The 27327-nt window shown below is 45.4% G+C and overlaps 5 protein-coding genes, 1 long non-coding RNA gene and 1 other non-coding gene across 7 annotated transcripts; 4 read left to right on the forward strand and 3 right to left on the reverse strand.

The window, feature by feature from the left end:
• Positions 1-772: 772 nt before the first annotated feature.
• On the reverse strand, positions 773-4902 carry LOC100838158 (novel plant SNARE 11). Its single transcript, XM_003563521.4, has 10 exons — positions 4506-4902; positions 4175-4267; positions 3913-4006; positions 3766-3803; positions 3495-3583; positions 3215-3294; positions 2134-2190; positions 1943-2035; positions 1784-1858; positions 773-1114 (listed from the first exon to the last, which is right to left on the reverse strand). The coding sequence occupies exons 1-10, from the start codon at positions 4577-4579 to the stop codon at positions 1022-1024; spliced, it is 786 nt and encodes a 261-aa protein (XP_003563569.1). The 5' UTR covers positions 4580-4902; the 3' UTR covers positions 773-1021.
• A 4600-nt stretch (positions 4903-9502) lies between these two features.
• Positions 9503-10483, forward strand: LOC100838763. Its single transcript, XM_003563523.4, has one exon. The coding sequence runs from the start codon at positions 9624-9626 to the stop codon at positions 10197-10199; it is 576 nt and encodes a 191-aa protein (XP_003563571.1). The 5' UTR covers positions 9503-9623; the 3' UTR covers positions 10200-10483.
• Positions 10484-10531: 48 nt separating this feature from the next.
• On the reverse strand, positions 10532-13428 carry LOC100837854 (endoglucanase 18). The gene is made up of 6 exons (XM_003563520.4): positions 12908-13428; positions 12537-12820; positions 11613-12050; positions 11366-11516; positions 11087-11253; positions 10532-10983 (listed from the first exon to the last, which is right to left on the reverse strand). Exons 1-6 carry the CDS (start codon positions 13086-13088, stop codon positions 10654-10656), a joined length of 1551 nt encoding a protein of 516 aa, XP_003563568.1. The 5' UTR covers positions 13089-13428; the 3' UTR covers positions 10532-10653.
• On the forward strand, positions 12259-12330 carry TRNAQ-CUG. Its single transcript has one exon. It is a non-coding gene; the product is annotated as a tRNA-Gln (tRNA).
• A 3213-nt stretch (positions 13429-16641) lies between the features above and the next one.
• LOC100838451 lies at positions 16642-20239 on the forward strand. Its single transcript, XM_003563522.4, has 3 exons — positions 16642-16840; positions 16982-17836; positions 19654-20239. The coding sequence occupies exons 2-3, from the start codon at positions 16989-16991 to the stop codon at positions 19823-19825; spliced, it is 1020 nt and encodes a 339-aa protein (XP_003563570.1). The 5' UTR covers positions 16642-16840; positions 16982-16988; the 3' UTR covers positions 19826-20239.
• Positions 20240-20507: 268 nt separating this feature from the next.
• LOC100839584 (translocon-associated protein subunit alpha) lies at positions 20508-24856 on the forward strand. Its single transcript, XM_003563525.4, has 8 exons — positions 20508-20727; positions 21722-21883; positions 22235-22285; positions 22922-23010; positions 23729-23806; positions 23905-24108; positions 24419-24490; positions 24578-24856. Exons 1-8 carry the CDS (start codon positions 20658-20660, stop codon positions 24617-24619), a joined length of 768 nt encoding a protein of 255 aa, XP_003563573.1. The 5' UTR covers positions 20508-20657; the 3' UTR covers positions 24620-24856.
• Positions 24857-26155: 1299 nt separating this feature from the next.
• Positions 26156-26584, reverse strand: LOC112270175. The gene is made up of 3 exons (XR_002962560.1): positions 26410-26584; positions 26260-26279; positions 26156-26172 (listed from the first exon to the last, which is right to left on the reverse strand). It is a non-coding gene; the product is annotated as an uncharacterized LOC112270175 (long non-coding RNA).
• Between the last annotated feature and the right edge of the window lie 743 nt (positions 26585-27327).

The raw sequence follows: 27327 nt of genomic DNA on the forward strand, positions 1-27327 counted from the left end.
ATAAGGCAAAGATAAGACAAATTTACCATTGTACTAGATTTCACTTTTTATTAGCATTTATTTAGTTAATTTTATTCATCTAAACATTAATTCTAAAATAGAACCCTAAGAAATAACCCATTGTATAACATGTTTTGTTGTCTTTTCTATTGACGTGGAATGCTTAAGATAAGACAGTCTTATCAACCATTGTACGTTCTGGCTTGATCTCGGCAGTCTTGTAGTCTCGTTGACCATGCAATGAGATGCATTTAATCTGTGGAAACGCACAAACATGATGAAGTGATCAAGTGGGTGGACAACTGGTGCCGCCGTGGTGGGTTCCAACGAGGACAAAGACCGGCCTATCCATCGCCGTTTCTGCTTAATCTTTCCAGCAGAGCACGCGAATTTCAAAGGCTGGCACTTTCTTCTTGTCCTATCCTTTGTTTTCTCTGAACTTATTTGCTAAACAAATTTGGCCTTCTCAAGGCTACTTGGCTGGAACAGGAACAGGTACCAAAACCATGTGGATTAAGTGCCGGCTGCTCAGTGCTTTTTGACGGGAAAGGGCACACAATTGGAGCACCATGAACTGGGAAAGGTACAAGTGATCCAGAACTCCATATAAGGTAAGAGTGACCAGGTTCTTGGGAGTCATTAGTCATTACCAAGATTGACTGCACAGCAGTTAAGCACAAGCTAATATTCTATCTGCAATTCAAGTATGTGTCAAATCCATAGCTTCATATGTCGTGTCAGTCTTAGCGAGCTGATGGCTTTTGTACACATGTGAATGAATGTTCACAGAGGAAATGTTTTTTGCAAAAACAAATTAACCTCAACCTGCTTTCTTGTCAGGAGAATAAGAACATACAATTTTACAGTGTGTTTGGTTTGGTACATGGATTCCTGTGGGTGTGGCGTTACAAGTTTACAACACCACACACGAAACAAAGTTTACAACAATACGCCCAAAATAATACTTCACGCGACTGCAGAAGGCGCCTCATCAATTTTCTTTTTTACAGATGTGCGAAACTCACTTGTTCTCTACAATACTCAATAGCCTTCTGCTAACCGGTGGAGCGAGTCCGGGAATGTCAGGAATGTCCTTGTTATGTGGGTTTACAATCTGCAATGTAACACTACAGTCGTCAAAAGGGCACAGTAAAACCAGAACACCAAGACAAAAAGAAAATCCCTGTTGCTGTAATACAAGTTGTTTCTAGTTTATTTCATAGCCAATGTGCAATGCACTCCCCATTAAGGCAGTGTAACAACTAGTCATTCTGAAGAAGACACAAATATTCATGCACCAACAGTTGTTTGGCTGATATCTATCGTTATGGTGTCTCACTGTCTCGTCCTGAACTAGTGTATGAAAAGTATTTTAGTCCACAAACAACGGCCATGGAAACCATGATATGGGCAGTTTACCCAAGGATGGATAACTCAAGAAATAAATGGTTGCCTGATCTACTCCCTCCGTCCACAAATAAGTGTACTTTCGGGTTTTGTCCTAAGTCAAATATTTTTAGATTTGACCAACTTTGTTGAAAAGAGTAGCAACACATATGAAAAGCACAGGTGTGGAAGTTTGTGTTCCACACAGCCTAGCGATGGCAACCATGAACCACTAAATCAGGCCACTTCATCCCCGTAGACCACAATAATAACATACTGTTTGAGCAAGAATTCATCCCACTTTGACTTCTGTAAACCTCATATCAAACCAAAAACGCCAAAAGGCAAGGAAGTAGTAATTTAACTATGCAGGTCGCTGAAGAATTTAAGCACTCACCTTAACAATGATTACAGCTATGACTCCGATTACAATGAGAAAAAGCAAGGCCATGATGCAACGATCAGTTGCAACCTGTATTATTTAAGAAAAGTGACAGTAAATAAAAGCGGAGCTGATAAACAGAAAAAAAAAATGAAATTTGAGAGCGGTACTTACCTGCCTACCAATTTCTTTCACCAATTTTGATGCCTTTTTCAAGGAGAAATGGATCGAATCAAGCTCATTAACAACCCTGCTCATTTGCTCCGTCTGATCAGGAAATAACCAGTAGTTAGCTCTGGTATGTCCAGGTTAGACAACATAACAGAATGATTGACTGCTTCTGAGAATCAGAAGGGACGCCTTGCCTGTGCTTTAAGAGCAGCTGCAGTTTCTGTACCCACATTGATCGTCTCTTGGACGGTCTACAAAAAATGACAACCGATCAGTTTTGGAAGTAGTAGTAAATTATGAATGCAAGAGCACTGCCATTCAGATAAGACTTTTAAGGGTTCTGTTCCAACAAGTTGTTTCATATCAGTTAAAGCAATTAAAAGTATAAATGCTGAGGAGTCAAGAAATAGTCTCATCCCCACACTCAGAACATAACTGTCCAACAGGTGACCACTCCTTTGCTAATAACGTTGTCTATATCTAGATGAATATCTAACTGCATGAGAAAAACTTCCTAGTGGATAGCAAGACCAACATAACAGTAGAGCACATATGGTGCTATTGTCCAGGACGAATGAAGAGAAACAACGGGGCGTTCATTTCGTAACTAGTCAGCACATAGCAACTTAATAGTATAACAATCCTGCAACCTAGCAGGACAACTTTTGTATAAGAGCAAGCAACAATGCAATGGTAGTCACTGTGAGCAACAATGCAACTTTTGTATAGAAAACCAGTTAACAAATGATCACGTAGTGGTTATTTTTATGCATTTTCTTTCGGAGGTAGATAGGCCCACTCAAAGAAAGTAAACTAAACACAGCTAAATATATACTGTGTGGATCTACCACAAATGACACCATGCACATTACAAGATATAAATATCAGCAGTAATGAAATTTAGATACAGGTGAAACACACAACCAGACTGCTTCCAGTTAATTAACAGACAATGTAGACAACCAAGCCAAATATCAAAATAATATGGCATATTGTACTACACAGAGATGTGAGTAGTTAGGTTCACTTCATCATTTATATAAAAAGAATACAAGATCGGGTCAAGTTGCCTGATGAGAATATATAAGAGCTTTGATATTTGAGAGCTCATACATAAAAAGAGAGGACTGACTGTTAAATTGCACACATATTTCATAAAAGGCCTCTTACAAATATCGATGTATAATTCAAATTTACATGCAGAATGTGATTCCAATAAGGCTGAACTGCTGACCCAACGTGAATCCAAAAAGGTACCAACAGGACAAAGCTAACCTGCTTAGATCGTGCGAGAGCCTGATCAGTCTCATCCATTAGATGGCCTCCATGGTCCATCAGCTGCTGGTTTGACATATCTAAAAAAGGGATAAATGGAGGGTTCAATAATCTAACAGATTTACAAATCCACATTGGACATGTCACAGAATTTGTTTTCCTTTAGCGCATTGATTAACCATGTATAAGATCAAAAAGAAGGAAAGTTTGTAGCCTTCGATCCTGAAAGAGATCATTCTATCACGATTTTGCATGCAGGGCCTATAACGTTGCAACTTACTTGATGCTAACATGGCATTTTCTTCACCAAATCCATCTTCAACGCTTGGACCATCAAAAAGATCAACTCGCTTGTTTTCGCTTGCATGTCTGCACTCCAAACAATATTTATATGTATCATGAGATGCTAAACGAGATAGATGAAAGATACTCCAAAGTTTACAAGCAATTATAGTGCACAAGTGGGTAAGACTAGGACCAATCATTGTGGGTGCAGAATATAGTACAAGCCAAAGACATTATCAGGACCAATCATATAGGTAGAAACTAACTGTTTCTTTAGAGCAACATAAGAGTTCAACTCCTTGATCTGCAAAATTGGACAACTCCAGTTAGTCATGTTTAGTGGAAGTTGCGGAATCACAAAAGGAATGCTGTTTAAATAAATTCGCAGGGCCAATGAGTTTCCGTAACAGTACCAGTGACTGCTTTTTATCATTCAGCGCTTTAGCAGTCTCTTGATCAGTACGGCCTGCCTCATCTTTGACAACTCGTTCAAAGTCTTTGATAAGTCTAGAAAAGTGCATACAATGATCAAAATGTGTTAAGATTCCAAAATAAGAGCCACATCTCTACTCTGGCAAGTGCAACGCAGCGTCAACTGTTTCTCAATTCCAAACAGTCTTTATAAAGAAGTGCTCCTACGCTGTATGATGTAGAAGGAAAAGAAGGATGGATAACCTTTTGCAATCTCGCATCTTGTCAGTAAGCTCTTCGAGCTGTCTGCTCCGGCGGTTGGCATCCTTGATCTTGTCAAGCTTTTGGAACCCATTTCTGCAGCAAACATCAACCAGTTCACCCCTCCTTTCTTAGGCACCTATACTATAATTTTTCTTCTTCCGAAGATCAGCAAATGGAGGTCTGGGGACCTCAAAGAAAGCTTTTCCAGAGGTCAACAATTCGATCTCCATACACCATATCGCAGAAAGCGAAGGAGACTCTACCGGGCACAGCACCAGAGCACGCCCAAATCCGAACAGAAAAAAAAAAAACGAAAATCGCTCGAGCTTACTGCAATGTGCGGAAGATATCGGCGATCTGTCCGTCGATCTCCGCGAGCTCCTCGTTGACCGACGCCAAATCCATCCCCTCCTCCGGGACAAACACGCCGGCAGTCTAGCCCCGCTGGGGGACCAAAAAATCCGAAACAAAATGGATCCGCGAGGACCAATCCAAACTAAACCCCCACAAAAGCCGATCGATGGGGACCCCGTCCCCACCCCAGTGCTGATGCAGCGGGGTCTAGTGGGCTCGCCGCGCGTCGCAGATCCGGGAGGGATCGATCCCCACGCCGGTGACGGTGGTCGGGTGGTGGCCTCCGACAGGCTCGGTCGGAGGGAGACGCGGCGCTCTTGTTTTTTTGGCCTTTTTGTTTTTGTTTGGTTTCGCTTTGCGCTTTCGGTATCTTCCTCCGCTCCTTGTTGGATCCGACCTTTTCCGAGTTCCGGCCGGCACCACCGTTCCTTGTCCGCCCGATCTATATCCGACGCTGCACATTGGAATCAGTTCGACATTTTCCAGCGACAGGAGACCAGATGCTACTAGTAGTTCTTTACCATGCAAATTTCAGCTGAATTTTAATTCAAAGTTTACGTTGCATACTTGCATTTGTGGTGTGTGAATTTGGTCGTGTTTGACTCGGCAATGTCCTAGCTAGGAGAATGAACGTGCATGGTTGTTGGGACGTACCAATCCAACCTAGCACGAGCACAAATGAAGATTTCTGAAATTCAGTCATTGTGTTGGTCACTGGATCACAGCTAATTAAAAGGGCCGCATGCGAGCAGTTGGCAGAGGAGGACCGGGGTGCATGTTTGTGTCTACTGCTCCGTGGTATTCAGATCACTCACTCATGTTGTCTGCTACTCCTTCCATCTCATACTAAGGTTGTGTTTGTTTGCGCTTTACAGCTGCAGATTTCACGGTTGCAGATTACAAAATCAGCTGTAGCTGCCATCTGCAGCTAGAAGGTTGTGAAATGTGTTGAAATGACCCTATAAATGCTGAATTTGCCATTTTAACGACAAACAACACGTTTAAGAGTTATTTTGGCTACTGATGACCAACTTTGCACTGGAGGTTGAAGTTGTCTGATGTCTATTTGACACGTTTAAGAGTTATTTTGGTTACTGATGACCAACACATTCAGATTTATTCTCGCTTGCACTTTTCTTTGAGCAAGTGTTGGCATTTCACACAGGTATTGGAGTCTTCATCTAAACAAGTATACATCAACACAAAAATAGAGGAGAGCATTTGGACTAAATCATCAAATGACAGTGAGTTGTTTTAGAGAATGCCACCTAATTTCACAGGATCTACACATCACAAAGCATACACTATATTCCTAAAAAATAAAGCATACATTATACCTAGCAGCAGCAATACACAATCAGTATTCAATAACAATTTCAGAGAATTTACATCACCAATTTGCTGGACATGAGAGAAAAAAAAAGATCAGAAAGAAGAGGGAGCAGTGCAGTGCGTGCGTGCTTCGCGGCTGCGACTAGAGGAGGGGAGGGGAGCAGCGGCAGCCGGAGTTGGGGCGGGAGCGGCGTGACCGGAGTAAGGGAGGGTCGTGAGGACTATGGCGGCCAGAGGAGGGGAGGGTAGTGGAGGCGGCCGGAGTTGGAGGCAGACGGGGTGGGAACAGGGCGCAGCGGAAGCTCGGTGAGGTGGTGTTCGGGCGTTGGCGTCGGTGGCAGGCCACGTCGCAAAGGAGGAGGTCTGTGAGTCGCCTACATAGACGGCAGAGACGAGGGCGTGCTGGCGTGGTAGAGGTCGGGGACGGAGACGGTGAAAGATCGGTATGGTCGACTAGAGGGGGGGTGAATAGGAGACTAACAAATTTTAGCTTTTCTTTTTCAATTCTTGAAAGATACAAACACTTAATCTTAGGGTTATCTAAATTCTCTAGAGTAAATGCAACCCTAGAATGAAATGCAATAGCCGAAGCAACAATACATATAACAAAAATGTAAAGAGGAAATGATACCACACGTGGAGACAAAGATTTCACCGGAGTTCCACCTATTGGGATTGGTGTACGTCTCCGTTTGGAGGAGTGCTCTACCACAAAGGTAGAGACGCCACGAAGGCTCACTCTATTCTTCAACTCACCACACCACAAAGGTGGGATGAGCTCTCACAACACCACAAAGGTGAGGTGAGTTCCACTAATGGCTTCCTTGAGGACGAACGCCGAACCCTTACAAACTTGACCGGGGCAAACTCCACACTTCAATAGGAGGCTTCCAATCCAAGCCTCAAGCTCCTCGCACCAAGGGAGAGCTCGAGGTGACCGCTTCTGTCTAGGGTTCCAACAACCCAAGAGAAACGAAATCCACAAAGAAAATAAGGAGAATCAACTTTTTGACTTGGTGAAACCCTAGGGCAAGATCTTCTCCTCCAATTTTCAAAGAATCAAGAGTAGGGAGTGGCTAGGGAGGGAGATCTTGAAGATTTAAGCTTGAGGTGTTCTTGAATGGTGTTGGGGTGTTCTTGGCTGTGGAAACGGTCTATTGGCTCGTTGGGGACGAAGGGGTACTTATATGGGATCCCAAAAATCGAGCCGTTATGCACTGCGCTGGGATAGGCCGGAACTTCCGGCTGACCGAAAGTTCCAGTTATTCGCCGGAAGTTCCGCATATTCCTCCGGGACTAACAGAGAGCACTCGGAGGTTCGGGCGGAAGTTCACCCAGAACTTCCGCCGCTTGGAATCCAAAACAGCCAGAACACTTCCTGAAATGTGTTTTTCAACTCACACCTTTTTGGGTAGGGTGCAATTTGGTGTAGATGTGTACGTGAAATTGATTCGCCCGTTACCTTCCCTTGTGGATCCCCTCTTAATAGTACGGATGTCTTACGACTCAAATCAACCGAAAAAGCCGCTAAACACCGCTACGCTTCTTTCCTTTTTAGGGGTCCACAACTCATCTTGTGTCGAGTTCTTTATAAACCTGAAATACATAGCACAAGATAAGATCATCACACGTGTTGTCATCACCACCAAAACTACTTAGGGAGAACTGCCCTTTCAGGCGGTGGGTGCTGGGAGGAAAGGACCTTAGGGTGGATCCATTTCATAGGACACCAGAGGGCGGTGGCGTCGGCGAGGGGAGATCGAGAGGCGGCGGCGGTGCTGTTCCGCTCGGGATGGGGAGGGATGAGGCCGTTGAGATGGGGGAGTGGGGAAAAAAAGGAACAAAACGTTTTGTGGCAGTTTTGATGTTGTATGGGATTTGGTGGGAGGGTATTCCGGTAAAAATAGAAGTTGGAAGCTGTAGCTGCTGCGGGAAGCAGCGAAATCGTAGATTCTTGCTCGCAATAGGGTTTCGTGGAGCGCTCCATCGAAGCAGCTGGTAGAAGTTGGCCCGAAAACACCTGTTTGTTTGGGCTCCAGCTTCCACAGCCCAGAAGCTGTTGGAGCAGCTGCTGGCAGCCCAAACAAACAGACCCTAAGTGTCTCAAATTTTTCCAAACATGGATTTATCTATAACTAAAAAACGTCTGGATACATGTAATATTTTGACACTTAATATGGGACGGAAGGAGTATTTGTTGGGTTATCTCGAAGGCTACAAATCATGAAAAGAAAATTGATTAAAAAAAAAACAATTGATCTTGTTTGTGTTCTGCTTGTGCATTTTTAAAATATTGGGCAAATCTTCAAAATCAGGGGGCAAGGTCCGGAAAGGGCCAGGAAGCTGCAACAAGAGGCGCTGCAGACATATGAGAGGAGATCCTAGCAAGCGTCCTCATCACTGATGCTACCTGATGTATTGCGAATGTATTGGCAGGTGCCGCGAAAACTGGTGATTTGCTTGCTAGGCCCTGAGATTTGTTCTGGCTTCGGGGAAGTCGAGGGGGTAGACACTCATTCGAGTTGATGAAAAGTTATATGTTGTGAGGCGGGTTATGCTGACGTCTGATTACGCTCACTTTATAGAAGAGAGCTAGTTGGCGGACGACCGTGCTGGACGGACGAATTCCGACCGGTGTGAACGCGGTCGTTCCAGTCAGCCACCACGAAGGAGGAAAGTTGTCGCCGCTGTTGACCTGCCGCCGGCACAAGGCAACCGGCTGTCTCTCGCCACCGCGTCCGGCACACTACCTCGCTGCACCGCCTTGCTCCGGCCGCCACCACCGCGGTCTGCCGCCGCCCCCAGCCATCCCTCGAAGCACATCATCTTCTCCGTCGCCGGCCAGCCCCTCCCCCCTAACCCTAAGCGGGTCATCCAAACTTCCCTCGTTGGCTTGTCACCTCCTCGCCTCCGCCGTCGCCGCCGCGACCCGTCGCTCTGGCTCGACCTCCGCCTCGCCTTCGCCCTCGCCGATGCGGCCTGCCGTGCCGTTGCTGGCTCCGGCCCGGCCACGACTCGCCTATGCCGTCGCCGCCGCGGCTGCCAACGGCGCCGCCGGCTCCGACTCGGTGTCCCGTCTTCCGCGTCGGCCGCCTCATCGCTTCGATGAGAGATGATCAGCAGCGAAAGAGAGACGAAGGGATTTGGATTGGAAAGAAGAGATAAGGTAGTTGGAGATAATTTCGGGTGGGGCCCACCGGTATTTGTTTGCAACAACTTCGTCCGCGCGGAACGGTTCGGGCGCGTAAGCGCCAAAGCCTGTTTGCTTTATTACCTGAACTTCGTACTCGTAGCTTAGTTTTGTGTATTCAAAACTTAAGTTGCATGTTCCGCTGCTTTTAATTGAATCTGGTCATGTTCATTTGAGCGTTTTTAAAACAATTGGTAGAGGAAGCCTTGTAATTTTTCAAAATTATACTATGCATCTAGAAGATTCGTTCCGTCGCCCTTTCTGCCATCCAACATCAAATGACAGCAATTCTAGCACTAACACGGTAGCTTAGAAAAAATTAAACTTCTGGTGATGCTTAAATTACAAAGAAAAGATATCTCGTAAGTATAATAATTGGAGAAAAATATGTCTCGTATATCTGGGCCGTTGAAGGGCCGTGCAGTGCAGCTGATCATGCCGTCCTCATCGGACCATCGACGGGCTGGGCAGACGTGCAGCTGATCATCCCGTCCCCAGAATATCCCCAGCCACCCAAACCCCATCGTCAAAGCGGCGCCGAAGAACTCAGAAGCCATCCGGCCCGGCCACGCCATGAATCACCTCCTGCTCCCCTCCCCGCTCCCTCTCCTCCTCCACCGCCCCTCCAGCTCCAAGCCTCTCCTCCTCCCGCACACCCTCCACCGCCGCCACTTCACCCCCAAAGCCGCACCGGACGGCAACTCCGGCGACAGCCCCACGGCCGCCGCGCCCGAGCCCACCACGGACGCCGCACCCTCTGCCGCGCCCGCGTCCAGCTCCAAGCCCACCAACGTCAAGGACCGCCTCCGGTCCAGGAACCAGTCCCGCCGCGTGCAGGACGCGTACCCCGTGGAGGTGAGGATGATGAAGGGCAAGGAGAAGAGGAACGATTCCGCGGGGCCGAGGAGGGAGAAGCCGCAGGCGCAGCGGCGGAGGAAGGAGTGGGACGAGATGAGCCTGGGCGAGAAGGCCCTGGAGCTGTACGTCGGCGAGAAGGGCGCGCTCTTCTGGCTCAACAAGTTCGCCTACGCCTCCATCTTCATCATGGCCGGCGCCTGGATCCTGTTCCGCTTCGTCGGCCCCGCCACCGGGCTCTACCAACTCGACGCGCCGCCGCTGGCGCCCACGGACGTCTTGCGTGGCTCGTAGAGACTAGAGAGAGCGTCGTTTCGAGTGCCCCCCTAGCTTTCTAGATAGATAGTGCGGCGGATAAGGGGATGGATGGATCAGCGAAGAAGAGGACTAATTGTGTCTCAATTAGCTTTCATGAGCTGCTCTTATGCTGATGTGATTATGAACTTACCATGGATCGATGAATGTATGATTTCCCTGCGCAGTTTTGGGTTCGATCTTTTGGTGGCAATTGTGTATGTAATGTAAGTAGGGTACCGTGCATCCTGAGTTCCTCTGAATAATTTATACAGTTTTACATACCGTGCAGCTCTGTTTCGTTTTCCGGAGTTTATAAGCAAGTTTGCCAGTAGATTGAGAGGCCTGACCCTACCATTCGATCGATCAGTGTTCAGTTCAGTTCGGATATAACGGCTATATACACAAAAGGAATCAGTCGGTTAGCAATCGAGCAGGAGACGGAATGAATGGATCAGGACAAGGACTGCGCGACGGGGGATGTGGAGAGGATGCCGGAGAGGAGGCCGACGATGAGCGCGCTGTTGTACGTGGTGGCCTCGTTCTGCATCACGTTGTCCCGCTTGTCCACGAAGGAGTCGTTCCTGAAGGGACCCCCGACGAGCGCCCCCGTGGCCACGTTCGGGTTGGGCTCCGGCGACTCCAGCCACTCCTGCCCGCCGCAGCCCGTGTCCACGTCCGCCGGGATCGACGCGCCGCGGTGGTGCACCTGCTGCGGGTAGCTGTCGCCGTACCCGACCAGGTAGCTCACCTTCATCGGGTTCTCCCCCAGCACGTAGTCGGCCTGGCCATGCCAAGCGAGAACGATCAGCACATGTTCAGGTTATAGCCATTAGCCATTTCTCTGCTCAATCTCTGAAGGCAGACAGGAGTGTTTAATTCGTTACCTGGGACTTGGCGAACTTGCGCAGATCGGCCGGCGAGAAGGTCTGGCTGCCGCAGCTGAGCTCCGTCTTCCCGGAGGTCAGCATGTAGTCGCTGTAAACGGCGGCGAGGAAGGCGGAGGCCACCGGGTGCTGAAGCGAGTTCCAGTCGGCTACATACAGCAACCCCCCTGAAATCGTGTTGCAAAGCCATGCCAATTATACTTCGTTACTCCATCCATAGCTTTTACAATAACTTGGTAAGAAGATACGGAGTACATTACAGTTTCAGTTAATACATACCTTCTGTTCTGGGAGCGGCAGTCTCAGAGTCCGGCAGGAGAATGCACATGACGGCGTCGGCGGTCTGCTTGTACGACTCAACCCCATCAAGACTATCTTGCTCAATGCCAGATCCTTGCGAGGCAAAGAAGCTCACCCTTGACAAAAGAACCTATGAAATGCCGCAGAAAATTTCCACTTCAGATTTCAGAACGAACAACCGAGTTTCAGGAATCTCAAGTCCGGGCCTAGCTATCGTTGTTTGTACCTGGGTGCCCGGGCGCTTGTCGTCCCAGCTGAAATACCTGGGGTTGCCGAGGTCGGCGAACTCCTGGCCGTTCTCGCCGGTGGCGTAGGAGAGGTAGCTGCCGTTGCCGGTGGCGTGGAAGAGCCAGCCGGCGGCCCAGAGGAGCTCGTCCTGGTACGTGGTGGAGTTGTAGTAGGCGCTGAGCTTGGGGAAGGTGTGGGTGTAGGATCCCCTGTGCCGGTCGGCGAAGGCGAAGAGCTGCTCGGCGTGCCGGAGCAGGGACGAGGAGTAGGTCCCGTCGATGGGCTTGTACACCAGCGACGCGGCCGCCATGGCCGCCGCGGTCTCGGCGGCCACGTCGCTCCCGGGGGACTTGGCGGTGATCTTGGTCAGCGGCCGCTTCTCCGACATCGTCTCCGGCCTCTCCCAGCACTTGTGGTCAGCTTCAGGGTCGCCTACCTGATGAATGCAAACATCATCATATTCATAGCCCTATTCCGGTTTCAGAATTCGGTTCTGGTGACATTGTACAAATGCATTTTGATTTTGGGGCTAGTTTTCCTCACGTTTTTGCAGAATCGTGGCCAAATGAACGTTCTAATGCTTTGGATTAACATCTTTGTGTATTACATTTATAAATAAAAACACTAACGTTTGTATCAGCAAAGGTCCCATGGTCTAGTGGTTAGGACATTGGACTCTGAATCCAGTAACCCGAGTTCAAGTCTCGGTGGGACCTAATATTTTGCTGCCCGCTCAATATTTTCATTTTTGTCGCTTCAGGAAACAAGAACTCTAAACATGATGATGTATTGATGTGGACCAAAATTTCTTTGCAGGAGGATCACCAGAATTTTGCTGCCCCGTTCAATATTTCTCTGTTTCGCTTCTGGAGTAATAAAAACACGATGATGTGGACCAAAATTTCCTTTGCAGGATGATCACCTGAATGTAGAGCTCATCGTCGGAGGGGTGCGCGTTGAGGAGGTAATCCATGATCCAGCGCAGCGCGTCCAGGGCGGAGTCCCGCTGCCTGGCGGCGCGCATGGCGCCGCCGTACTCGAGCACGGACCACGACAGCATGGTGGCCGTGAACGCCATGGGGAAGCCGAACTTGATGTGGTCGCCGGCGTCGTACATCCCCTTGGACAGGTCCAGCCCGGCCTCCTGCCCGTCGTCCACCGCCGAGTCCCCCCTCCACGGGATCTCGTTCTTCACCAGCTTCCCGGCTATATAATTCAGAAGAGAAATTCCATTCAGATGAATGATGAACACACGCGAAAATCGCGAAGAATTGGATTGGATCATGTGCGTACATTTCTGGACCTGGAAGAACTGGAGGGCGACGGCGAGGGCCTCGGCGTACTTGGGGTCGACGGAGCCCGGCACGCCGCCGCCGCCGTTCTTGTGGCGGACGAACACGACGGCCGCCGTGATGCCGAGCGCCACCAGCGTCAGCACCAGGAGCCAGCAGCAGCACCGCACGGATTGCGCCATTATCGGTGATCGCTCTCTCCCGCCCGCGCGGACGGAATCAGCAGCGGCGGCTCGATGATCCCCCACGGTGGATCGGTGGTCGCACCATGAAGAAATCAACGGATTATAATTGGGAAAGCGTGTCGAACTGACTAATTAACCGCGCGCCCCTGCGCTGCGCGCAAAAACGGCGAGGGGATTAACCGACAGCGGGCGCAGACGTGCCGCCGGTGACGGGAAGGAAGGAAAGGAGGGAAGTTAGAGGCTGGCCACGACCGTCTCCATCATCAGTTTTGCTGACACGTGTGATGGTTCTGTTTTCTACGGGTGCAGTTTTCGCGATGCCTTGTTGTAGATGGAGCAGTTGCAAGGAGGCTGGCTCTAAACTGATGTCCCAGTGCAAAAGGTCGATGAAGAAAAAAACCATGGCAATAATGGATGGAAATTCAAAGATACAAGCCAAAAGAAATTCGCAAAATCGATTAGTACAACGTTATATAAAAAGAAGAAGATAAAAGAAGTACTGCTGTTCGATAAAATAATACCTACTTTCTTATTTTGCACCACACAGTTTTGGCACAAATATTTGCATTTACTCCCTTACATTTATATGTACTCCCTCCGATTCTTTTGTCATAATTTGTACTACTCACGACAAGAATTTAGGATCGGAGGTAATACCATCTAGCACAAAGAATTTGTCAAATATACTTTAAATAGCATAAATCCATAGATCGGCCATAAAATTTTGCTTGTTGGACTACATTGTGTTCAATTTATATACACACGGTACCTTTGGTGGAAACTTGGTGAGATTCGTAAGTCGGTTTTTGTTCTTTGTAAGCATATGTTCGTGGAGTGTGTGCATGTGTGAAAGGACATCTTATCCCCTAAGTGGGTTTTGGTGTAAATGACATCATGTGTAGGTATTTAACCATGTGTGCTAAGTGAGTGAACAGGTTTTAATTTGACAAGATCATCAAAGCATATGTGGTGTATTGGCTACAAGGATGAAGGATGAATAAGGCGGTACATTTAAATTTGTGTTATTTTACCTTCTTTGAGTCATAGGAAAGCCGTACTATTAAGGGGGATCATGTGATGAACTTCAATTGGATTTACGTCTCCTTTACACATCCCTAATTCATATACTTACCCCTACAAACAGCCACAACAATGTCTAGTTCAATTCCAAACATAATTCCTATTGAAACATATCTTTTGTGCTGTTTCTGTGAAGGTCGGAAGCCTGCCAGAGGTTCCGGGCGTCCTCCGGATGCGATCTGTGCTGGCCGGAATCCGGACGGCCCTCCGGGCATTCCTCCGGATGGGTCCAGTAGCTTCTGGACTCACCCGGAGGCTCCTCCGGAAGCCACCCGGAATCCGAACTGTACAGGCTTCTTTCGGAGGAATTCCGGGCAGTGCACTTTAGCACCAACGGGCAGATTTCTGGGTGGACCTTTAAATAGGCCCCACCCTTCTTCTTTGTGGGTGCCTTCTTCCCCACTCGAGCCGAGCCTAATCCCAAGCTTCTCCATTGTTGCCCAAAGCTCAAAAGCTCAAATAGCTCCCATTCCCTCGCTCAAATCGAATCAATCCTTTGAGGGAAAAGAGAGAGGAGCCTTCCACCAAAGGGATTCGTCCCTCTTGGAGTTCATCACTTGATTTGTTACTCTTGGAGTTGTGGGGACTCCTAGACGGTTGGAGTCACCTCGGAAGCATTTATTCTCCGTGGATTTGCCCCGTGAAGTTTGTGAAGGTCCGGTGGCCACCTCAAAGCCAACCACTTAGTGATTGAGCTCCTACTTTGGTGTGGGAGGCTCAAGGAGATTGGGTGTGCCCTCTCACGGCTATTAGGGATACCTATCGTGGTTCCCTCATCCCTCCAACGGTGACTAGCTTCCTCCCAAGGAAGTGAACATCGGGAAAAATCCGTGTCTCCTTTGAGCCCTTCGGTTACTCCTTTACCCGAGCTTAATTACTTTGTGTTTGTTCTTGTTGCTTGTTTATATTGCATCATATAGGTTGTTTCACTTAGTTGCATTTAGAAAACCTTTATATTCCGCTACGCCTAAATTGCTAAAAATAAGTGAAAATTTGTAGTTGCCTATTCACCCCCCCCCCTCTAGTCAACATCTCGATCCTCTCAATGTGGTGATTTATGTACAACTTAATTTATTTTCAAAGCTAAATAAAAGGTGATCAATTACCTTTCCTGCTTATCAAGTTTAGAGTTGATAGTTGTCCGTTCATTTTTTTTCTCAACCCTAACAACTTCAGTCCATGCAAACCACCTAGTTGGACCAGAAAGACATAACCTTTCCTTTCCCTGTCTTCTACTGAGGTTCATTTGCCCTGCAGTCTACATGAGGCTCGTAGTTCAAATCTAACAAACCATATCATCAGACTTTTGTCGTGTTTGGCTATAATGCGACTATCATGTTACTTTTACATGTAAAAATTCTTTTATCAATAATTTCGTAGCAAAGGACGTACACCGTGCTAGTTTGAGACAAAGCACCGAAGGGAACAATCTTGGCTTGAAGAGCATGAAGGGCGTTTTGGCTACACCTAAAGAAAGGAAAAGAAGCCATGCTCGATCAAGAAAATCAAGTCCTGCGTCGAGTTTTTATGTAAGTTTGATCAAATTTAAGAAATTTAACTTAGAAGATAGAGAATCTTATATTTAGGAACAAAGGTAGTACAATTCTTATGACTACGTGGATAATACGAGGTTTGATGGAAGTCATTCATTTGGGTGGATATCAAAGCCTTGAACGCACTTGTTTGGTAATCAATATCTAGAGGAGTTGGGGATTGTGAATCACCGGCGAATGCAAATCATTGTGACCACAAGTGTTGTTCATGAAGCAAACAGGTATCATAACTAGACAATGTGATCAAGTCTAATGTGAATGGTGCGATGTCTAGATCAATGGGCAAGGGAGCAACTTATGTACTTTGTCGTGATCATTTATGCGCCTTCCTGGAAGCTTCGACACATGATTCCCAATGTTGTAAATCCTATAACTCTAGAGTTATGGTATGTGGCAAAGCTTTGATTCTTGCGGGCTTGCAACATACTTACATAAGATTGTGTTTGCCACTAATTGTGTGGTGGAAATCCAAAAACATTATGTATGAAACGAGAGGTACATACTAGGTCTTTATTCTCTAGATCAATGTTCGACACCAAGAATACTTATTTTGTTCAGAAAACAAGTGCATTTTCAAGTCTTCAAGTCCATGACACCGCTAACACGTCTATAGGCCTACCAAGAGTGTTATGTGTGGATTTCTTATTTTGTTCAGAAAACAAGTGTGCGTATCTTCTTGAGAATTGAGATTGCACTTGTGTATACATCACATTTGAATGGATAAAGCAATCTTGCCCTAAATAATAGAAAAATCCTCCCACTGATCCATAATAAGGTTACAAAATGTTGTACTAAATCCCGACACTTATTATGAATAGGAGGAAGTACCAAAAAACTTTTATTAAAAAAATTCATCAGGAAAGAAAAACATTTTCTTTTCTAACCAAACAAAACGAAAAATAGAAGAAAGCAAAGCAAAAGCCAATCAATTCGGTCGGAGAAGGGGATAGCCGGGAGGTGGGGAAAGGCAAGAAGAGAAGAGACGTGGCCACCGAACGCGAGCGAGCGAAGCAGTAGAAGAGAAAGCAGCCCACCCCCAAAGGCGAATAGAGCAGCTCAACGGAGCCCGTACGGTTCGCCGCCGCCGGCCTCCTCCTCCTCGGCTGCGATCCGAAGGTACGCCCGGACGCCCCCACCCCCAAATCCCCTGTACTTCTGCGCAAATAGAATTTATATTTCCCCCTGTCAAATTGGGCGGTAGATCCATCTTTAGCCCAATCAGAAATTCAGAATGTTTTCTGGTCCCCCAAATTTTAGGGCTTCCATGGAGGATGCCCCTGACCAGAGCGGCCTGCCGGTTGGGGAGTGCGAATGGAGGGAGGAGCTGAGGCAGCAGCAGTCCCAGGTCGAGGCGCTGCGCGAAAGGCTTGTGGAGGTGAAGGTTGGGATGAGGCGCTCCGAGGACGATTCCGGCCGGGAGCTTGACCACCTGTGCCGCAGGGTGAAGACCATCGCCACCCTGCTGGCTTACCTCAAATCCAAGGCGCGGATCATGGCGATACCACACCTCGCGCACACGTCGTGCGGGATTAGGAACCAGGACGGCGTGGGGTTCGTCGACCGGCATGGGGTGCCGCTGGCTGACTGGTCCAAGGTTGCTGAGTCTGCTTCCTGTGGTGGAGGTTTGGATGACAGATCGGTGGTAGAGGGTAGCGGCGCTCCCAAGCATGGTGATGCAAATGAGGGGGATGGAGATGTCGATGACATTCTGAAGTCCATCCGTGTGGTGACCGACGTCATGGAGTCTCTTGTGAAGAGAGTGATTATGGCTGAATCTGAAACTGCTAATGAGAAGGAAAAGGTGAGAATTGGGTTGGAAGAGATCAGGAGGAAGACCATACAGGTTGAGTCCATGTCGGTGAAAGTCGAGGAGATGGAGAAATTTGCAGTGGGTACAAACGGTATGCTGAATGAGATGAGGCAGCGGGTTGAAGATATGGTGTTGGAGACCACTCGACAGAGGCAGCGTGCTGCTGAAAATGAGCAGGAGCTTAGTCGTGTGAAGAACGACTTTGAGTCTCTCAGAACTTATGTCAGCACACTTGTTAGTGTCAGAGAAACTCTTCTTTCGTCGGAGAAGCAATTCGAAACAATGGAGAAGCTTTTTGACAGGTACTTTCACAATTCTCATGCTGTTTCTAGCACTTACTTTTTGTATAAGTTGATTGGAATGGGTTAATTTTGCTCTGAAAACTTTGTAAAGTTTGGTAAAGGAAACTTCAAGAAAATGTCGGATGAAGGAAGATTAGAAGTAGTTCATTTCAACCTCCCAATCGGCCAATCCTGAACAAAGCAGCCATAGCTTTTTAGATAATGGAAGAGAGAACTACCCTGGACTCTGCAAAAGCAGACACACTAGCCATTCTCATGTCTTCCTTCCTAAATTATAAGTCATATAGCTTTTGTCCTAAGTCACACTTTTATAAGTTTAACCAACTGTATAGACAAATATTAACATCTACAATACCAAATCAATATCAATAGATCTATCATAAAATATGTTCGGAGTGTATCTATTTGGTATTGTAGATGTTGATATTTTGTTTTATAAACTTGGTCAAACTTAAAAAGTTTAGTTAGGACAAAAATCAGAAATGACTTATATTTTGTGAAGTAGGGAGTGCGTGTTATGATATGCTTCTGCTGTTGCATGGTTTGTACTTTGATGATTAGTGACCATAAAGTCCTGGTACAGTTCAGTAAAACTCACAATATGCTGTGATGTGTGAGTTACTATAACCATGCTGATGATCTTAACAATATAAATTAATATATTCAGTCAACGAAACAAACTTCTCTTCCTGGATATTTAACCCCCAACTACCCCCAGTAAAACCATTTTTTTTCCAGCAGGGTATATGATTTTAATATGTTTTGTAGCATTTGTTGGATTCTTCTGACCAGTTCCAATCTACTTTTGACTAAATGGGCTCTGCCTTATGTACAGACTATAGGGCATCCCACATATATTCTGTTCTAAATTAGCACATAAAGTTATATGGCATCTTCAGGGGCTTCCCTCTCTATCACATATTATCATCAGTTTCTTCACCCACTTCATCATTTGTTAGGGATTTGGGTGATGGGATAACTAATGCTTGTTCTGAATCCAGTTCACTACCATGTAACCTTTGATTAAAATTGTCATACGGCAGATTTTACTTTTATGTTATCGTATAGACGATTCTCATCGAACATTTAATTTCCTGTTGCCATCAAATGTTTGAGGTCGATTCAATTACTTCTCACTTGAGACGGCAGTTCTGTACTTTGATCATAATGGACATTTAGAGTCGCGAGAAGATGCAGATATAGACCTGATTTTCTGCTGATCTGCACTTGCTCCAAATTGCAGCTGCTGCTTCTTCCTGATCCTGTCAGGTCTTTTAGTTCCATATTTGTCATTTTATCATTAATCTTTGTACTGCTTGTATGGCCTTCAAAGTGGAACGTCTACCCAAGGAAATGCCCATGAGCTGTGAAACTATACGGAACCACATTCTAGGGGAGAAACAGATAATTCATATACCTCATCCATTGTCCTCCCCCTACTTCCTCCTTCTGGTGTCTACTTGATACATGTGTAGTCAGCATATAATAGTCATAGAATAATAGAGCGAAGTTTGCTGGTAAATTATACAGGTAGCTCATTTAGCTTAGGTCTTTTTGTATGCAGCTGGCAGTGCAATTGAGGGTTAGTACTCGCTTTGGTTTGTGAGTTTTCAGACTTTCTTCCCTTCTAAAAAAGGGCCAACTCTGTAAATAAGATCCACTCTTGATTTAAACGAATAGGCAGTGTTCCTCCCACCCTTTGCTTGTACTGGTGGGTAACCTTTTTTTTACCTGGGAAATGGTCTAGTATGTACTGTTCAGCAAGCATCGAGTCTGTTGTCTATCACCAATACAGTGCTTCTCATGTTTGTGCACAGACTAGTCGCGAGGACTAACCAGCTGGAGACTGAGAAAGCACAAAAAGAGGCTGAAGTCCAGAAGGTGATGGAGGAAAATGTGAGGCTACGGGCCATGGTTGATAAGAAGGACGCGCAGCTCCAGGCGATGAGTGAGCAGTGCAAGTTCATGGCACTGAACCATCCAAACTAGGGGGAGTTACACCGGAGGAACCTGCACTTGTCCAACTGATGTCACTTACAAATTACAGTTACGTCGCCGTGATAGCGAAAAGCAAAATCCCCGGACATTGCAAAGTATCCGATGATGTTCTCAAGTTCCAGGGTCTGTGGTTCGTGGTTCGAAACACAGTTGTTTACTTTAGGTGTTTGGTGTGTTGAAATTGCAACCCTGACATCTTGTATCCCGAAGCGTGTGTAATATCTGGGCGCATTTGCCCAGGTTCGTAAATCCATTGAATTGTATAAGTATAACCATAGTTTCATTGGTCTGCCTGAACTCCTATTCGGCTGCCGTTTCACTGTGGCGCTGGTAAAATTTCATGACTGAAATGTTGGCTTATAGTAGTAGTAGTACACATTTCTATCCAGTTCCGTAAATCCGTTGGATTGTATAGCTGCAGTTTCATTGGTCTGCCTGAACTCTGATTGCTTCATCTGCTCTATTCTCTTCTTCGCTTTCAACTGCTTAGCGTATTGTGTTCGCCCTGCATGTTTTCACTTGTTCGATCGGAGCCGAGCAGATAGCCCCCCCACTCGTCAGAGGATTTACGATGCGGATCACGATCCCCTGGCACGGAAATGAATGCAACAACCAAAAAAAGCCCGAGGAAAAAGAACGGAAAACCCAACGCAGCAGGTAAGGACGACGCCGGCTTCGGCCTCACTCTGCAAAGCCGTGGACCTCGTGGGAGGCAAGGCAACTCTCTACTAGTAGTAGCCTCGCCACGCCCAGCCCCTGCAAAAACCCACCCGCCCAAGACGACCCTTACCACCTCCTCCTCCTGATCCGATCTGAGCCGGCCATGGCGGTTAGGGTTTGGCTCTCCGCCATCCTCCTCGCCTTCCTCCTCGCCGCTTCCCCTTTCGCACAAGGTAACGACGCCACATCCCCCATCCCTGCCCCCGCCCCTCTCGATCTCCGCCAGTTAGATCCGCTCTTCCCTCTCGCGCTCCCGATAATTCTGCGGCGGTGCAGCGGTAGATCTGTCGGTCTCGAGCCTCCGCGGTGCGGGGATGGTACCGATCGGGCTCTCCAGGGGACGTTGTTGCGCCGGAGCTGGCTGGATTTAGAGCGAGCGGGATTAGATCGGTGCGCTCGTCGGGGTTTAGCGGCGTTGGTGGGATGCGGCGGTTGTGCGGTCTTGGGTGCGTCGGGCCGAGGCTTGAGACTAGTTGGTTGGCAGGGGTCTTGGGCGAAATTTACAGGAGGACACTATTTTGAGTGCCTGTTTTTTCTGTGTTTGCATGCTGGGAAATTAGCAGCTTCTGAAATGCTCCGAGTTCTCATTATTTTGTGGCCAGCATCGGTAGATTGGTGTAATAGACTTTTTTTAACCACGCTAAAATGGTGTAACTATACTGTTGACTGTTGAAGGATAGATTAATTGATCGGTGTTATTTTTTTACCGTGGTAAAATGTTGTAACTATGCTGTTGGCTGTTGAAGGATAGATTAATTGGCTAAAATCACTGTCCCAGCGAGCAGTTTAAGAATTGGGATATATTAGTTTGATTGTGTTTGTAAAAGGAAATTGAAGTCAAAAGCATGACTTATAAAAAGTTCCTATTCTTAAGCCCTCTCATTTTTTGCACACTATCCTGTTTTTAGTGAAATGCCTTACAGTAGATGCTTCAAGTAGTTTTTGACATTTTGTTGCTCACCTTATTGGATAATTTCTATTGGTGAAGAATCTGATATCTTGTTATCTGCCCTAATATTGCTAGCTTTGCTGCATGCATAAATTTCTGCAATCACCTAGCATACAAATATACAGTTGATTTTTCTTTATGGATATGTACAAGTGATAATTTCATTCTTTCCTGCCACATTTCATCTTGACTGATTTATATTACTTCTGTTCCTGCAGTCGGGAGAGCCCAGTCGGAGGAAGATGATGCTATGGCTGAAGTTGTCGAAGGTGCTGATCTTGGAATTGTGGGTGATGACACTCCAGTTTCCAGTGATGGACCTTTAAGCCCGGCTTCTGGTGTGGAAACAGTATGTGTCTTCCCCAAAAATGCTGGCAAAAGTAAGTAGTACCATGCACTTTTGTTGAACCTTTTTTTCTTCATCAATCACTCATAAGAATTGTACTCATATTATCATTTCTAAGCTATTGCAAGTATGTATCATGATGTTCAATACGAGCCTGTACATTCGTCTGTCATGATACTTTCAAAGATGATAAACTACGTAATTTTATTCATCTGAAAAGAATCCATGAATATCTGTAGACTTTGCAGTATACATTTAATATTTGCATGAGAGAATGCGAAAATACTTAATATGCTGTAGAGTAACATTTTTTGTTGAAAATCTGCGTTATATCCTGACTTCAGTATTCAAGAATTTGTTCATTTTATTTTATTGTTGGTTGCAGTTGTACCAGCAGGTGAAGAAACTGAGCTATTGGTTGGCCTGCAAAATGAGGGTAATTCCAGTTCTTTTCTCTGGCACTTGCAGTTGCTAGCCTAGGAATTGTGGTGGGCGTGGGATACCTCCATTTAGCTATTTAGTGGAGGTTCTTTTCATAATTTCATCCGTGCACATGTGGGCTGTCAGCTGTTTACTTTATGTGTAGTAACTAATTGCAAGTTAATCCATCTTTGGTTGGTATCATCTACATTCAGTTGGTATGTAGTGTATGAGATTGTTGAGTAGTTCAGTACCTCAGTTTTCTGTCATCCTACCTTGTATATTGCTAACTAAATACATGTGCATTACTACAGATAAAAACAAATTCTACTTCTTGCTATAGAAAATTAGACCACAAAAAACCACAATTACATGACAGTAGCATTTGCTTGTATTTTGTTTCCCAATTTCGGTTTCAAACAAAATAACCATTGCATCAGAAGGTGGATTTTTTTATGACATAAGGCGGACTTGGTGGACTGCCACCACTGATTCACTCTTTTATAGGAGTAAGAATAAAGACTACAGCATTACTCTTATGTAAACTGCCATGTTTGTGATAACATCAAATTTTGCTGGACTCAATATTTTATCAGCTTGTTAGTGTTCCTATTGACTGGGCTCACAACCTTCTTGTACATCGTGTTAACAGGTGAATCAACTCTGAATGTTGTTGCTGTCCATTCAACTCTGCATCTTCCTTATGATCATCGTATGTACGGCCAAAACCTTACAGTTCAGGTTAGCGATTGTATGAGTTTTGTTGCTTTTATATCATATGTACTAGCTGAAGTGACTGAAACCTGCGTTTAGTGGATGGATGCACCATCCAACTGTCCTACTCATCCATCATTTACTTACTTCTTATTGCCAAGAAATATTTTTTTACCTGTGTAATGCTGAGAAATAGTTGTAGCCTTGTAGGTACTTTGTTGATTTTTCTTCAGATCACTGTTTTCCTTGTTCACATGCATTAATGGACATTTTCCTCTTGAATTTATATTGATTGGACAAAAAGATAGAGCTCGTTCAGGAGGAAGTTGTATAGATGTGTGGTGAGGTGCAGGGTCGGAGGGAGCAAGGGTAGTAGGAAAATGTGGATCCTACTAATTCTGAAACTATTTTATGTGATATACGTGATCTATCCGTTTTTGTATTGGCCGTGAAATGAATGGAGGGGCAGGCTGCAGGAGCAAATGCTAGAGCTAGTGTCTGGCAATTCTGGGGGTGGGGGTGGATGCGTAAGAAAAAGTGACGACCTGCTGTTAAATAAGCATCTGGGGGGGGGGGGGGGGGATTCATGTGTGATGCCTCCAACCCCCATAAGGAAAAATCATTCATGTGTTGGGACACCTCCAGAAATTGCGGGTTTTGTTTCCTGAGATACAGGTGGCAAGTTAGAAAAGATATATGTTTGTTGCTACATGCTTTTGGAAGATTTCATGTTTTTTTCTTGCAGAACTTCTTCAATGCATCAGTCCCTGTCTCTGTGCAAGCAACCTTTCCCTATACATTTGCCGTGAGCAAGTTCTTGCAGGTTTCACCACAATCTCATTCTTTTCATTACCTCTGAAACTGAAAACTGAAGATGCTCCTTTGTTATTTCCTGGATATCTGATGCCTGTGTCCTTGCAGCCTGGGGCATATGATCTTGTTGGTTACATAGTATATGAGATCGACCAGCACCCCTATCAGAACGTCTTCTACAACGGCACCATTGAGGTTGTTGAGGTTGGAGGCCTACTGAGTGTTGAGTCTGTCTTCCTTATTACCCTTGGAATTGCACTTCTTGGTCTCCTAGGATTGTGGGCTTATGGACAAGTGCAACAGCTCTCGAAGGTAATTATCTTTTTGACAGTGATATGCTTTGCTGAACTGGACTTTGAAATTTGTACATTTGCACTCCCTTCTGTTTCCATTTTTCTTTTTGTGAGAACCACTTTCTGTGACTGTTGACCTGAATCCTCTTAAGATCCAGTAGCTGCCAGATTGTAAGCGGTGAACACCATAACAGTTTCTTAGTCCTGGTGTCACCAGATATTCATTGCAGAAAGGCTTAAAGTAATATATGAACAAAAGTTGTACACATGCTGGGAGGCTAAGTCTTGGGTTATGTATTTATTCTCACCAAATTGCTTGTGTGCTGTAGAAAACAAAGAAGGCCCCCAAGGTGGAACTGGGAACTGGAACAACTGATGCCAACATGGATGAGTGGCTGGAGGTATCTTTCTACACACCACTAATATCTTTGTCCAGCCAAGTCTGGCGCCGAATATTAAGAACATAATATCAATTCATTGTCTTGCAGGGTACTGCTTTTGCAAAGGGCAAATCCAAGAAAAACAAATAGATTCAAGGTTGCTGAGCCTAGTTAATCCTTTAAGGATCTAGAATGAGACAATTGAGGATAGGCCTTGAAAAGTAACTTGTCAGAATGATAGATGAGAATGCAGAGGTGTTTGAATTAGTCCTGTGGCTGCAAATCTTGTTGACACCATTTTCGACCTTGTTGTGTACTTTACATGAAAGTTCTCTTGAATCACAATTTTGTTGAAGGTATATGTTATCGATGGGATTTCTGATCTTAGAGCTGCATGATTTCATCTGTGTATTTATCATTATCGCATTATCCCGTTGTCATGGAGGACGAGATATTTGTTTTTCCTATGTTTTCAACTATTCTTTATCAAATAGAATCAACCAGCGTATGAATGCATTTTATCTCATAAAAGTTTGGATATATATTCTAAAAGTGATTGGTAGCTGTGTTGCCCTTGTGCGCAGTTTTTTTCCAATTTTTTTTGAGCGATTCTTAATTTTTAGGCTTGCATCCGGATCGCCACAAATCACGTCAGTGGAGCACATTTCCTAATTATGTACACTACAAATTCAACCAGCGTATAGATGTAACGTTGCTTGAGAAATAAAGCTGGCTCGTTGAGTATAAAAAAAAGGGAGAGAATGTTGTTACACCACATTTGTTAAACCTGGAGTCAGGTGAGATTTAGCTCGTCTGATTTCCGAAATGTACAATGGTTTTCGGTAGGTCCGCTGGGAGCTTGCTGAATCGAAACAAAACCTGGATGGTAGAGTGCCTAATTCTGACGAAGAAAGAAGGGTCAGTGTTTGCCTGGCCTTGCGCTTGGCAAATAATTCCATTTCTATTGGTGAGGAACGTATGGAGCGCAACATGGTGGACAGCATTGTATGTTTGATTTATTTATTTTTTGAAAGAATGGTGCTACGTTTTATTTGCAAAACTGCTGAAGATGTTGCTGCGGACCTCCGGGCACCCGATGGGTACGGGTATGGTAGAGCCATACCCGTGACCCAGCGATCCGACCCTCAACTGTTACCTGTACCCATACCCGTGGTCGGGTATGAAATTTTCCCATACCCGCCACCCGCCACGGGTACGGATAACCGCGGGTATTTTTATCCGACCCGCCAAGCAGCAACATTCTGAAATCAGCAACATTCTGCAATAGCAATAAGCAGCATTCAGCACTTCAGCAGCAGCAGAATAACAGCAGGATAAACAGCATGCAAACAGCAGCATTCAGCAGCATTACAGCAGCAAAAACAGCAGGATAAACAGCAGCATTACAGCAACAAAACAGCAGCAAAACAACAGGTAAACAGCAACACAAATAGCTAAGATTTCAGCGACATAAACATCCAAGTAGCACGCATACAACACAAGGACGTAGCACGGTAGTAGCATAAACATCAGCTTACAACAGCTCAGCTGCAAAGTCTCCAACATCAATAGTTTCACAAGTTCATAAATCATAACTCAATCAGCTAACAAAAAGACGTAAAGCAAATGTTCAAGGACGTAACAACGCAGCTCCAACTCCAAGCCTCCAACATCAATGGTTCCACAACTCAATCAGCCAAGTCCTAGTAATAAATCAAAGAATGACAAAACATGAGTATGTAATTACTAAATAGGCTCACAAAAGTCGTATTTGAAGCATAAATACTAACCTGATTTCCTTCTTGGATGTCTTGAAGACAAGTCCAGAAATTTGTTTCACTTGTATGAGCATCTACAACAGATTTTATACATGAATAAAGACAAATTGTTAGTACCATGAAAGTGAAGAGAAGTGTTAAGTAATTGCATTATTTGCTCACCTTTTAATTTGTTCCTAAGCCAATCTTGAGAGCACATCAATGTTTCAAGCATAAGAGAGGTGAGGCGGCTCCTATGTTCATTGACTATTCTGCCACTTGTACTAAATGTAGATTCAGAAGCAACAGTTGTTATTGGGATAGCAAATATATCTTTTGCAACCTTCCTTAATGTTGGATATCGTGTGCCAGCAACTTCAAGTGTGCTAGCAACATCCTTTGAGTACAGGTTTTCAGATGCTCCTTCAAGTGTGTAGTGCCACTCTTCGATGTTGCAATAAGTTGCTTGTGACAATAGTTGCAGATGGCCTTCCACTCTCCATTGATGTTCTTCTTTTCCATCTCTTTCTAGACCTTAGAAGTTAGCCTACGCTTGGTTGCAGGAGTTATGTCCTTAACATCATCTTCATCTTCATCCGAAATGACCACACGTTCTCCATCTTCATTCACCGATTCAGATTGACCATCTTGTAAGGCTTGGCTATTGCAGCTTGTAACACTTGCAATTTTGAGACTAGAAATAGCAGCATAAATAAATCTCATTCATTCCATGATTCAGATTTCAGAAATTCATGCATATCAAGTATAAATAAGGGCATAATATGAAACAACTAGCTAGACATTCATGCATACACTACACAGGCCATACAAAAGTTCAATAAACCAACTACTGCCACTACAATAAGACAACTAGCTTAATATTAAATAGGAGCTTGCACAATTACACATTATCAAAAAATCAGAACATGTGAACAAAATACCACAATTACTGGATTACACAGTACAAAACAACTAATTTTCATTCACAAAATTTTCAGAAATTTGCTCACCATGTAACTTTGCCTTTCCCCTTGTCGCTGTCCACCTTCCCCTTCCCCTTGTCGCTGTTCTTGGCATCGCTTGCGCCACCAAGTGGGCTAG

The sequence above is a fragment of the Brachypodium distachyon genome, chromosome 1, assembly GCF_000005505.3.
Source record: "Brachypodium distachyon strain Bd21 chromosome 1, Brachypodium_distachyon_v3.0, whole genome shotgun sequence".
NCBI lineage: Eukaryota > Viridiplantae > Streptophyta > Magnoliopsida > Poales > Poaceae > Brachypodium > Brachypodium distachyon.

Excerpts from the sequence above, each read along its gene's own strand:
- LOC100837854 (XM_003563520.4), bottom strand. The coding sequence starts at position 13,088 with ATGGCGCAATCCGTGCGGTGCTGCTGCTGGCTCCTGGTGCTGACGCTG. Across the intron at positions 12,821-12,907 it reads GTTCTTCCAGGTCCAGAAAT|CCGGGAAGCTGGTGAAGAAC; the intron begins GTACGCACATGA and ends TGAATTATATAG. Across the intron at positions 12,051-12,536 it reads ACGATGAGCTCTACATTCAG|GTAGGCGACCCTGAAGCTGA; the intron begins GTGATCATCCTG and ends TGCATTCATCAG.
- LOC100838763 (XM_003563523.4), top strand. The coding sequence starts at position 9,624 with ATGAATCACCTCCTGCTCCCCTCCCCGCTCCCTCTCCTCCTCCACCGC.
- LOC100838451 (XM_003563522.4), top strand. The coding sequence starts at position 16,989 with ATGGAGGATGCCCCTGACCAGAGCGGCCTGCCGGTTGGGGAGTGCGAA. Across the intron at positions 17,837-19,653 it reads ATGGAGAAGCTTTTTGACAG|ACTAGTCGCGAGGACTAACC; the intron begins GTACTTTCACAA and ends GTTTGTGCACAG.
- LOC100839584 (XM_003563525.4), top strand. The coding sequence starts at position 20,658 with ATGGCGGTTAGGGTTTGGCTCTCCGCCATCCTCCTCGCCTTCCTCCTC. Across the intron at positions 21,884-22,234 it reads CCCCAAAAATGCTGGCAAAA|TTGTACCAGCAGGTGAAGAA; the intron begins GTAAGTAGTACC and ends TGTTGGTTGCAG. Across the intron at positions 24,109-24,418 it reads AAGTGCAACAGCTCTCGAAG|AAAACAAAGAAGGCCCCCAA; the intron begins GTAATTATCTTT and ends TGTGTGCTGTAG.
- LOC100838158 (XM_003563521.4), bottom strand. The coding sequence starts at position 4,579 with ATGGATTTGGCGTCGGTCAACGAGGAGCTCGCGGAGATCGACGGACAG. Across the intron at positions 2,191-3,214 it reads CTCTCGCACGATCTAAGCAG|ACCGTCCAAGAGACGATCAA; the intron begins GTTAGCTTTGTC and ends CATTTTTTGTAG. Across the intron at positions 1,115-1,783 it reads TAGCTGTAATCATTGTTAAG|ATTGTAAACCCACATAACAA; the intron begins GTGAGTGCTTAA and ends GTTACATTGCAG.